This window comes from Gavia stellata, chromosome 1 (genome assembly GCF_030936135.1).
Source record: "Gavia stellata isolate bGavSte3 chromosome 1, bGavSte3.hap2, whole genome shotgun sequence".
NCBI classification, from domain to species: Eukaryota; Metazoa; Chordata; class Aves; order Gaviiformes; family Gaviidae; genus Gavia; species Gavia stellata.
Genome location: NC_082594.1, coordinates 75,140,585 through 75,152,858, shown reverse-complemented (window position 1 = coordinate 75,152,858; position 12,274 = coordinate 75,140,585). Strand labels below are relative to the sequence as shown.

The 12,274-nt window shown below is 40.1% G+C and overlaps 1 protein-coding gene across 1 annotated transcript; it reads left to right on the top strand.

The window, feature by feature from the left end:
- The first annotated feature begins 1,035 nt into the window (after positions 1–1,035).
- Positions 1,036–11,745, top strand: GTPBP6 (GTP binding protein 6 (putative)). Its single transcript, XM_059819386.1, has 10 exons — positions 1,036–1,393; positions 3,400–3,537; positions 3,970–4,040; positions 5,646–5,776; positions 6,518–6,588; positions 7,032–7,190; positions 8,369–8,577; positions 9,974–10,122; positions 10,434–10,586; positions 11,063–11,745. The coding sequence occupies exons 1-10, from the start codon at positions 1,036–1,038 to the stop codon at positions 11,202–11,204; spliced, it is 1,581 nt and encodes a 526-aa protein (XP_059675369.1). The 3' UTR covers positions 11,205–11,745.
- Positions 11,746–12,274: the final 529 nt, after the last annotated feature.

Below are 12,274 nucleotides of genomic sequence, written 5' to 3'. Positions count from 1 at the left end.
TTCCACTACATTATTTCAGCAGCACAGACAGCAAGCGAACGTGATCAGCACTGCTTTTGAGGAAACTTCACCAAGATCGGTACTGTTAAAAACTTAACAAAGCTTTGGCTCTTGCGCAACAAACAGCGGACAAAAACTGTCAAGAAAAGAAAACAGAAAGAGTTAATTCTAGGTGGTTCCCCTAAAATTAAGTCAGAAAGTCCCCCGCAAAACCAAGTCGCAGAAGGAGCTGCAACTCCGAGAAAGAAATTAATTCAAAGAGGAGGATTCGGAGGTGGGGCCGCTGCACCTGGCAGGAGCCCTGACGAGGCAGCGCGTACAAAGCTGCCGGCGGTCAGAGAGGCGCCCGGGGCCGTACGGCCCGCTTACCCTCCTCCCCCTCGGGCAGGCCCCCGCAACGCCGGCGGCACCGCGCCCCCCTGTCCCCCGCGGCCCGCGCTCCGCACAGGCGGGCCGCCGCAGGGGCATCGCCGCCGCCGCCGCCCTGAGGGGACGTAACGGGCGGCGGGCCGGCCCGGGACCCTCACCCACCCGTACGCACACGCACGCAGACGCACAGCTGCGGGCTGGAGGCGGAGGCGCTCGCTGCCGCGCCGCGGGAAGCGGCGGGGCGGGGCGCAGCAGCGGCTGCGGCCCAAGCGGCAGCGGGAGGAAGGAAGCGCGGCGGTGCGCGCGCTGCGCGAGGCCCATCACTCACCCGCTCCGGCGACAGGCTCCGCGGGCCCGAGCGCGCGCCGACTCCGCCCCCTGGCTCTCCTTCCCCAGCTGCGGCGGCCCGGGCCCAGGCCCCGGCTCCGGCCCCGCGTCAATCACGGCCGTCTCTGGGCGCCACCCGACCTATCAGAGGGGGGGATGGCTGTCACGTGCCCCACAACAGCGCGGGGTGGGGAATCAGGCCCCGCAGACTCGCGGTGCGCCGGTGCCTTGGGGCTTCCGTAGCGGCCGGGGCAAGGGCGGAAGGGCGCGCCCGTAGCAGTCCCTCCCCGCTGCCTTGCGCGGGGGAGGGGGTGGCAAGGCGCTGCCAGCGGCCGCGCGATGGGGCCCGGTCGCCTCTCGCAGTCGCTCCTGCTGCGCTGCCGGCGGGCGGCGGCGGCTCTCGGCGCGGCCCGCTGCCGCGGTGGGCCGTTGTCCGCCCGCCCGCTCAGCGCCGCCGTTCATCTGCGGGCTCCCCAGCGGCCGCCGGGGAGGGGCGAGCCACCGCGGGCGGGCGGCGGAGGGCGGTGGAAGGGGGTGGCGGGCGCCGGCGGGGATGAAGAAGAGGAGGAGGAGGACGAGGCGGAGCTGGAGGAGCTGCTGGGCCCCTCTCCGCTGGCCCTGGAGCCCGGCGCGCAGCGCGTGGCCGTGGTGCACCCGGCTGTCAAGTGGGGCCCGAAGAAGTCGCCGCTCACCACGGGTGCGTGCCTGCGCCGGGGCGGGGCTCGGGCCGCCGCGCTGGCTGCGGGCCGGTTCGCCCGGGCCGGTTAGCCCCCGCCGGTCGCGGCAGCCAGCCGCGCCGCTTCCGGCTCTCCGTGCCCGCCTCGTTCCTCGGTTTCCTCCCGTTCTAGACACTTCTAGTCCGGAGGAACACGGTTAGGGAGTTAGTGCCGGCAGGGTGAAGTAGACCCGTTATTACAGTGGTGAAACTGCGAAATGCAAACTCAGAGTAGATAAAAGGTCTAGGTCGGTGTTTTCTTCTTTGACAACTTTCTAAAGAGAATGCGCTCTCGGTGACTCTTGGCGGATCGGTGCTTTGACTTGTAAATCACGCTAACTTTGGGTCTTCGCAAAAGCCCGTGGTGCACAGGGTGTTGTGCACAGGGTGTTGCGCACAGGGTGTGCGGCTTGCGTCGGGAAGCAGCCGGGTTTCCCCCAAATCGGCCGAATGTTGATTGCCTTTAGCCCTCAGCCGTGCTGCCTGGCCAGGTAGGCAGGAGTCCTTCAGCCTTAGGCTCACACAGAAGTTGGCTGAAGAGCAGGAATAGTCTTCTCGCCATAGAAAAGAGTGCGGTGAAGATGAGGTCTTTCCTAAGTCCTCTCACGGACTTAAAGAAGTGCTTTTATGCAGTTACTTGGTGATGTAGTCACCGATAAGGACCTCTATAAGGACGTTATTTAGCATTGCTATTCTTAGGTTTCGCTCAGAAATCCTTGCAGCTAGCTAATACATACGCGTTAGTCATGCCCAATTAAGATATATGATAAACTTGATGCTTCTCCAAACACTTCTCTAATTACAAAGTTGTAATAGAAAGGATTAAGCATCTTGTAAGTGAGCTTTTTATACATAGATGGTTTATATATGATACTTATTCTTGTATTCAAGTTTATTATGTGATGAACCTAAATCTCATTTATTAGTGCTGCTAATTATAACAAATTGTCACTTTGCAGAATAAAGTTTGTAACCTTTTCAGAATTTACGTAAGCATTCCCATTTTACATCTGGAAAAAAAAATACAAAGGCACCTTTCTGTCCAGACATACAGAAGAATAGCAGTGATCCCTTTCCATTTATTTAGGCCCTCCAGATGAAGAGCCTGAAGTCTGAACAAGTGTTTTGGAATGATTGTTGAAACACCACAGGTACAACAGGAAATCTGTGCATTTTACAAGGAACACTAACAGTATGAGGAGAAAGAGGATCATGGTTATCTTTAAAAATATATTATCTTTTGGACCAAGGTAACCTATTTAAGATATCAATTACGTTTTGCTATCTAGAGAAACTTGACAAACCTGTTATGAAAAGAGGCTCTCATTCCTGTTAGGCAAGTCAAAACTGGGTGTACTGATCTGAAATGCCCATGTAGTCTTCATGATTTCACGAAGTCCTCAAAAATCAGTGCTTTGACATGTAGATGTTTAAAAAGAAAAAAAAAAAAAGTGACTGATGAACCAGAATACAGGATTGGAATCTGCTGGTTTTAGCAAGTCATAAATCAGTGTATGTCCTTTATGAATAAGTAGCAGTGGAATTAGCAGCAGGATATTCCGTATTAGTAATGCTTTAAATATTGCTGCAAAGCACCAAGGAATTAATCACATGGGTTTGTGCTTATCTGAAATAACAATTTATTTTCCAGCTAGTTATTCGTTTCACTTATTGAGGCAAAAAGCTTGGTAGTTTCCTTTGACAATACAATTAAAAATTCTTCTAAATCAACAACGACAGAAATAATTTGTACTGGCAGAAAGATGCTTTGTGTGGTAAAAGTGCATCAAACTAGAAGTTGAATTACTCTGATGAGAGGTAAGACATTTTGCTCCTCGCACTACTGGTTAAAATAAATATCCTAGTAGAATTTCAGTGTAGCTTAGTCCCTGTTCATGCACATACCGTAGTTACTGGAAATCTGAGCAAAGTTACGTTGGTATATTATAATCTTTTTTCTTTTTTTTTTTTGGTGTGTGTTCCTAAAGCTGAATTACAGATTGCTGAAGCCGTTGCTCTTGTAGAGACCCTTCAGAACTGGACGGTTTTAGATATAATAATTATTCCTACAAAAAATCCTGACAAGAAGTTTATTTTTGGCAAAGGAAACTTTCAGGTTTTGACAGGTAAGGACTGAGATTTTTCAGCACTGCATCATTCTAAATGGAAGACTTCTGCAGCTGAACTGTTTAAGGATAGGTATGAAGGCTGAAGAGAGAGAGAATTTTGTTTATCCATCATGCAGGTTTGCAAATGAACTTAAAAGAATTTTTTTAAGGTTACAAAAGCAACACAAAATAGAAATAACCCATGCTCACTGAAAATGTGTGAGGCAACTCAATCCCTATGTTTATGTGATTGACATCAGTGAAACTGGCAGCTGTGCTTGACATAGTAGTAAATTAGTGCAGATACAGCTGTTCTGTGAACAAAGAATATGATGCCGTTTGGTATTTTGTGAGCAATCTGCTCAGCGTAAAATGGTTTTATATTCTGTACATTTTAAAAAGAGAATTGACATTTAACACTGTATTTTGTAATGGTTATCCATCTTTTAGAAAAGATTAAAAAATTGCCCCATGTGACAGCTATCTTCTTGAATGTGGAAAGATTATCTTCACTAACAAAGGTAATTAAATACAATATCAAATCATATTCTTTACATCAATATTGTTCAGAAGCTATTGATGTTATGAGAAGTAGGGTCGGTTATGACTCTGAATTTGCAAATGGTAATATTTGAAGCTGCCTGGACTGAGTTTTGTTGAAAGGAAACTTAATTCCTATTACATTTGTCCAGTTGATATATGTGTTTCCAGCTGTCATGCATGAAATTTGCCAGAAGCCTAATAGCCATTTAGTATCGACTCTGCTCCTGCATTTGCTACTGGCTCTACTTAAAATGTTGGAAAAGTTACTCAAGGCCTTTTTCACAAAATGGAGATGATAACACAGCTTTTGTTACGAAGAAAGTTGACATTATGGATTAGCAATATGCACAAATTTCTATACCCATATGGATAGTGTATTTCTTTTCCTATGGATGTTCTATGGATGCTGTATTGTGTTTTGAATATGAGGTGCAAATTCAGAGCAAGCTTACATTTCAATGTTTCAAATATTTAAACTTTCATTCCTAACCCTTAAAAAGAACCCGTATTTTAAATGGACAGATTACGTTGAGGGGAGGAGCACGCTTCACTTTTTTTTTAACACTGGCAGTAAAACAACTGATGCATGAACTATAGATGCCCTTTGAAATGCTCAGACAAACTGAAATAAATACTTTTCAGGTTTTTTGCATGTACAGCGTCATGCAGGGTGCAAAGCGTGTGAAAACTGTGCAAGCAAACATTAATGCTTTGCTGGTAGTTTTGAATGCTTTCCCTGATTATAAAATGAACAGAGATGGTAAATATCTCTAATAGATAGTTATCTCGAGCACTTCAATTTATTGATGAAATGGAAGTTCAAAATGTTTCATTTCAATTTTCTAGGTTTTATTCCCTAGTTTATAATATGAGTTCTTTTAGTACTAGATTTGCTAAAAAATTTTTTTGCAAATCTAGATCTTAAGAGCAATTTAACAGGGTTGATTCAAGAAAGTCTTTGAGAACATGTATAAAACACAAGCATTTTGGGGTTTAGAGGTAGTAGAGGGGAACTACTGCATACTTTAAGTGTCTTTTGCTGAATTAGAGCAAGGGTGGGGTTTTTTGTTTGGGTTTTTTTTGTTAGTTGGTGTTTTTTAAGTATTTCGTGAAAAGCTGGTTATGAAATTATTTTCCTGCCTACCTCTCTTTCTAATTTTTTTTTCAATTTTGGTAATATTTTTTCTTTTCCTGTGTTATCCCTATACTTTTCCATACCAGCATTTAATTTTTTTTTTTTTTTTTCTGCAAGGACTTAACCACTTAGATTCCTGATTCTGAGATACACTGTAAAATCTGTTGTCAGAATCCATTAAAGCCAATGGAAGGATTCTCACTGAATTTGGTGGGCCTAGACATAAAGTTCTACCTTCTAAACTCTCTTTTTTACCGTTCTTCGTGGTCAACCAAATTTTGCCTTCGCATGGTCATAATCATTACCCATCCATTGAAACGGAATCCTAAGATCCTCTGAGTTCAAGTGTCTATCAGCTAACTGTAACAGTAGTGCTGCGTAGGAATTGATCTACTGATGTTGTGGGGGACAGAAAACATGTAGATTATTTTTTCTTACATGGCTAAAGAAAGAACTAGAAGATGCCTGGGGCGTGAAAGTCTTTGACAGATACACAGTTGTACTTCACATTTTTCGTTGTAATGCCCGGACCAAAGAAGCAAAACTTCAGATAGCGTTGGCCGAAATTCCACTTCTCAGGTACTTCGAGCTGTGCATATCACATACTGATATTTACATATTTTAGTGACTATTTCTTTACAGTAACAAAAATGGTAATGCTGTACTGTAAAGAACAATGACACTGTTTCAGTGCTTGCATAGTCTGCTCAATGATTGATTAGAGCATAGAAATATTTGCTGTATTTTCATTGTTTTAAGCTTCTGCAGTGCCGACAGGCAAAACCAGAAAGTGTTCAATAGATACACTTAGAAAATATATTTCTCATGAAAAGGTCCCGGTTCTTTCTAATGCAGAAGATGGATTGCAAGAACATTTAGGAATTGGATATGTGTATCTCCTATATATAACATTGATGGGTTTAATAAGGAAAGCTATAAACAAGGAAGATTAAAGGCATTCATTTGTATCTGAATTTTCCACATTTCTACATTACATGGCATAGAAATATTTGTACACGGCAGTTGGTGTTAGTTGCGTGGATCTATCAGAGGCATCTTTGGCTCTCTGAAATTCAGAATAGCCATTATAATTTGCTAAGAGAGTTGCGTGATTTTTCAGACCACAGTTGAGGAGCCAGGAAAATCTGGATCTTTTTTTTCATCAGGCTTCTCACCATAAGCAGGTTTTATTTAGAGCTCTGTCATTTAGTGTTTTTATTTGTACTATTAGAGTATCACTGCTGCTTCACATTTGTTAGGCATTTTAGGATAGCTTGATTAAAGAAAATTGCTTCTAATTAACTGTTACTCCGCTGCTAGGTCGAATCTGAAAAATGAAGTGTCTCAGCTAGATCAGCAGAGAGGTGGATCGAGATACATCATGGGCTCAGGTAAAATCTAAATATACTCATTAATTAGAGAGGGTTTTTTTCTCCATAGCCTTTAAACAAATTTAATTGCATCTTACTTTATTTGGAGGAGGCCGGGAGGAAAAACTGTTTGTGTTCTGCATCTAATGAAGTGAACGTACAAAAAATTATTGGAAAGTAACTTAAATGATAAAGTTTTGGTCTGTACTAGCTCAGTAAGTGGCCATGGACAGAGTGTTTGCTGCCACAGGGGTTTATCATAAGTGTACGTTGTTATTCTAGAGTGCTTAGCATATGTTTTACTTATCACTCTGACTCTTAGGCAAGAATACATAGTTTTAGTTGCTTATTTATAACTTCATATGCCCTAGTGCTAACACACTTGATTTCCAAATACACAACATCACTTGGTTTACTGTTTCTCTTGTAGACTATTCTGCCAGTTATTCATTTGTATTTTTCAGGTGAAACATTCATGGAGACACAGAATCGTATCTTGAAAGAAAAAGAACTTAAAATTAGGAATGCTCTGGAGAAACTAAGAAGAAAAAGGTCTTTACTTAGAACTCAGCGCAGAAAACGCGAGTTTCCGATTATCTCAGTAATGGGCTATACTAATTGTGGTAAGCAAAAACTCATTAAATTGTAACACGAAAGAGCTTACATTGTCTAATTTTTAATTAGAAACTCTAGCCAGAATCTCATTTCAGTGTGAATAGGCTTTGTATTTTAATAGTTAGGAAAGCAAATGATGCCTGTTGTAGTTAAGTTTTTTGTTGGGGTTTTGGGGTGGTTTTTTTTTTTGCAGTCTTGAAGACATGTTTTGGAGAAATGCCTGGAGAGTTGGCAGCTGATCTGAGAAATGTGCTTAAGAAGCACTGTAGCTTTTCATCGATTAAGGTGTAGTGTTCTGAGATGTGTTCATAAGAGAATCTAAATAAAGCTAAAGGTTTTTTCTATTTTTTTTTTTATAGCTTATACAAGTGAATTCATACACAAGGCATAAATAGACTTTGGACTAGACACTTTTCAGGTTACATTATCTTAAGACCATTTCATTTTCTTATTCAACATCTTTATAAAAATAAACTTGCCTTGCACTAATTTTGTTATCAGTTATATACTCAAAGATTTGGAATACACTGTATGTTTTTCTTAAATGTCATACTTCCATACTTTTAAAACTGAAGATTCAACAAAATGTATATATATTACAGTTTTGTACACATAATTGAAATACTTTAACCACGGTATATACTGAGCACTTTAGTTTAATGACTAAATTCTGTGAAATATTCACTGAGTTAAATGTCTCTAGTATTATGTATGTTGATGAGGAAATGCCCAATAAAAGCATAAACTTACTAAGCTACATATTATTAATGCTTCTGCTTATTGTTGGATTTAACAAGTAAATATTGAATTGTTTTATTTGACAACAGAAGCACTGAGGAGTGCATAAGTGTATGCTTCCTAATGCTGTCATGGCAGCGCTCTTCAAGATAGTCTTAGAGGTGAGAGATGTGGGTAGGTCACTTTGCAGGTCAGTTCAGTCTTTGATAATCCTGTGATTTTGCAGCATAGCTTCCAGACGTGGCCTTAAATCCAATTCCAAGTTACAAAAGTTAAGACTGTCTTTGGATTTCCTAACATCATATAGATAACTAATCATAGGCTAGACTTATATTAGTGAAATAGATATGAAAAGATATGTTACATCATAGAACTCTCCTGAGCCTTGCAAATTAAATTTTTACTTGAAACAAGCCATTAAAATCTTGTCCTTTTTTTCTTTAATTAGGAAAAACTACCTTGATCAAAGCCTTGACTGGCGAAGCAGGACTTCAACCCAGAGATCAGCTGTTTGCCACTCTTGATATTACAGCCCATGCTGGCTATCTGCCCTCACATATGGCAGTTATTTATGTTGACACTATTGGGTTTCTGACTGACCTTCCACATAATCTGGTTGAGTCCTTTTCAGCTACATTAGAAGAAGTGGCTTACTCAGTAAGTAGGTGACTAGAGAAATTGAGAAATCAAATTAATTTCCTTTTAGATAATCCTCACCCCTTCAAAAAAGGCAAAGTTAATTGGCATGCTATTCTTAGTGAAGTATCTGGCTGACTATAGTAGTCTCCTAAGATAATAAGGTAAATATCTTAGCATAAGCCAATTTTCTGACCCTTGAAATTATGCAGAATATATAGATAAGAAGAAATTTCAGAAAGGATTTATTTGGAGTATATATGTCCTTCTCTGTGGTATGTAAACCAGATAAATCCCATTTTGCCGATTTAAATATATAAAAACAAACAGAATAAGTTGAGGCTAGCTTTCTTGAGAGTTGAAATAAAGATAAAGCCTCTGGAATGATCTGGTTTTGACTTAAGGTTTCCTATAGCACTAAAAGTGGGTGATTGTGATGTGATGCGATGCAGGCAGCGTGTAATAAACATAAATATACTTTTCCAATCATTTTCTCATTAAAGCTAGTTTCCTATGTTATAGCAAAGTGTAAAGCTGCATATACACAGGCATTTAAACAAAAAGCCTGTATCGTCAAAGGTAATAGAATTGAGTGGTAGCTGGATGCCAGAACGCTTCTGAGGATTAGACTCTTCACCATGTAATAATAGGGCTTTCAAAAGCTGGCTGCAGCTATCCTGTTTGTCTCTCATTCTAAAGTGTTAAATGAAAGGCAAGAAATTTACTTATCAGTAATTCTCAGAACTTTGAAGCAGTATCTTGAGCAAAGATGATGAAACATTTTGAATGCAAATGTTGAATTTGGTTGCTTGGTTTTTATCATGGCAAACATGATGGTGTATGTACTTGAAACTGATAACTTTTGTATAAAGCTTTCTAAGTGAAGCACCAGTAATAGTATCTCAGGAGCTAAGAATAATTATAAGAAGAATCTTCTGCATTTTGAATCTAAAAATAGATAAGTTACATGGTGGTTTTTCCCCCATTTTTGAAACAGGTTTTCAGCCATTACTTTTCTAAAACCTTTTTAGAGTTCACTCTTTTTCTTCTCCAGTATTTATGAAGCCTTATTGTTACACAGCCTGGCTTTGAAAAATTAGAGCAGTTATTTGAAATCTGAATTCTGTAGCTAGCTTGATTGACAGGGTTTGTTTCAGGGTTGTTGGAGGCAATTCGTATTCACTGTGAAGTGAAAGACTAAGCTGCTACAGATTTTCTTCCATCACGGTACAAAAACCTGTGTTGGTTTAATATGGTTTTAGTAGTTCGTTTTACAGTGTTAACCTGCCAGTGTATTATCTAATGGCTAGGAAAGTATCTTATATGAATTAGCAATGCAAAAATAGTATAAAATCTTCGCAACCTGCTAACGGGTGTGTTTCACTAAGTAACTGTCTTGTATATTGATGCTTGCTAGGATCTGATAGTTCACGTGAGGGATATCACTCATCCAGAAACTGCCCTCCAGAAAGCAACTGTTCTGTCAGTTCTGAAGAATCTTAATCTTCCCAGCCATTTATTGGACTCAATGCTAGAAGTTCATAACAAAGTGGATTTGATAGAAAGGTAAGCAGGAGATGCTAAGTGTGCTTAAACATTTTTTTATGTTCTGGAAGCTTTTTAATTCTTAGTCTAGAAAAGAGCTCCCACACTTCTGAATACATTTAATAGTGCATCTCAGTCTTCTACGTATGTAACTATGGTCTTAAAAAGAATTAATTATCTTTTAATTACAAAAGAAATTGTTTGAGTCATACAAGAAGTGGCCTCTGTAGGAAGGTGCCATTATAAAGTAACACAGTTAAATTGTCTGTGCTTGGAATACTTTCACAACCTAATCTTCAGGAGCAAATGTGCTAGCAATTGTAACCTTTCAGGTATAAACCCACTGAAGAAAATGCTTTAGCCATTTCTGCTCTACATGGACATGGTTTAGAAGAACTGAAAGAAGAAATAGAAAAAAAAATTTTGACAGCAACAGGAAAGAAGATTCTGACAGTTAACGTTAACTTACAGGGACCTCAGCTAAGGTAAATAATTTTGAATTGTGAGAAGGACTTGGAGAAATACGAAACTCAGCCTTGCAGGTTTTAAAATTGCCAAATTATCTGTGTTAAGAATTACAGGGATAATTATCAAAGTTTTTTCACCTATTGAGAATTTTCTGACCTATTGAAAAAAAATATCCCCATTAGATACCCTAGAGTCTGTTTCTGAAAGTGTCCTTCACAGAGTTCTGTGTGTTAGTACAATAAAATATACTTCCTGAAAGACCATGCCACTGGTCCTGGAGCCAGATCTCTGATAAAAAAGCAAATCTGAAAGATTTATGAAAACACTAATCCCTATTTCCAAACAGCAAGTAGCAAACGAAAAGTTAGGTGAAGCACTTCATCTTAAAAAGTGTTAAATTACCTAGATCGGAATGTGTTGACCTCAAAACAAAGATCACATTTTATGCGGTATGTCATACCTTTAAGATGCTAATATGCTTTTTCTTTTACAGTTGGCTCTACAAAGAAGCAACAGTTCAGGAAGTAGAAGTCATGCCTGAAGATGGCACAGCCATGGTGAAGGTGATAATCGGCAATTCTGCTTTTGGCAGATACAAAAACCTCTTTCCTAACAGTAAGATTTTTATGCTGTGAAACTGCATCCTTTTCTAGGAAAAGAAACTGATCTCATTAAGAGGATGTGAAGTGAAGTTAATGACCTGTTAGCCTGGGTGTTGAAGAGTGTATTTCTTCCCTAGTTGATGTTTTTGACACATTTTAGAAATGGACGCTGTTTCAGAAAACCTGTGTTTGGAAACAGTAAGAGCTTTTAGCTTCTTTCTGTCAGGAAGTGCGAGGACAGCACTAAATTTTTAATGTTAAAACAGTTGTTGGCTATAAGCTGTGGACCTCAAACACGTGGAAATCACTGGATGGCATCTGAATTAACCTTCAGGGAAGTGCCAAGTTTCTAGTATCATATAATTAAAGCTTTTTACCCCCTTTTTCAGAATAATATATATATTATAGTTAAGGTGTCTCAGATGGTCCTTGGAAAAATGGAAGTTAGCGAACAAAATGTTGTTGGCTGTGTATAAATAATACAATATGTTCATGCATTCTTCTTGAATACGTATATAACTGAAATAACTGCCATGTCTTATTGCAGTGAAGCAAAAAAACATAGATTTGTATATTTAAGCAATAAAGTTATTGTGAACATCTTTCACCCATACAGTTTTCTTGCCTACAGTAATTTATCCACAATACCTATTACTGTGTCAGTTCTTAAAGAGAAAACATTTAACTTAGAGCAAACCATGCATTTTGCGTGAAATTATTTCACAAAGAAAAAAAAAACTGATCTGTTAGCTGAGTTATGAATTACTACTGGGAACCAATAAAACAATCAGCATCACAGAAAGGAGAAGCAAAATTATTTCAGTCCATATTACACAAAGAGATCAAGTTTTATTAGAGTAACAAGCCACTTGAGGGTACAAAAGATAGGCAGAAAAACATTCTGAGTGTGTATAACATAACGCTTCATGCAGGTAGTGACTCTTAACAATCATCAAAACTGAATGACTGCTCAGTATGAAGTGCATAGAGATAAGAACAAGGATAAAAAGCACTGTAAAAAAGCATTTTGAAACTCTTCCTTATAAATGGAATGTTTGGCTTTTTACTGCTACGTCTTCTGCAATTGCAAGAGACTGCATGAG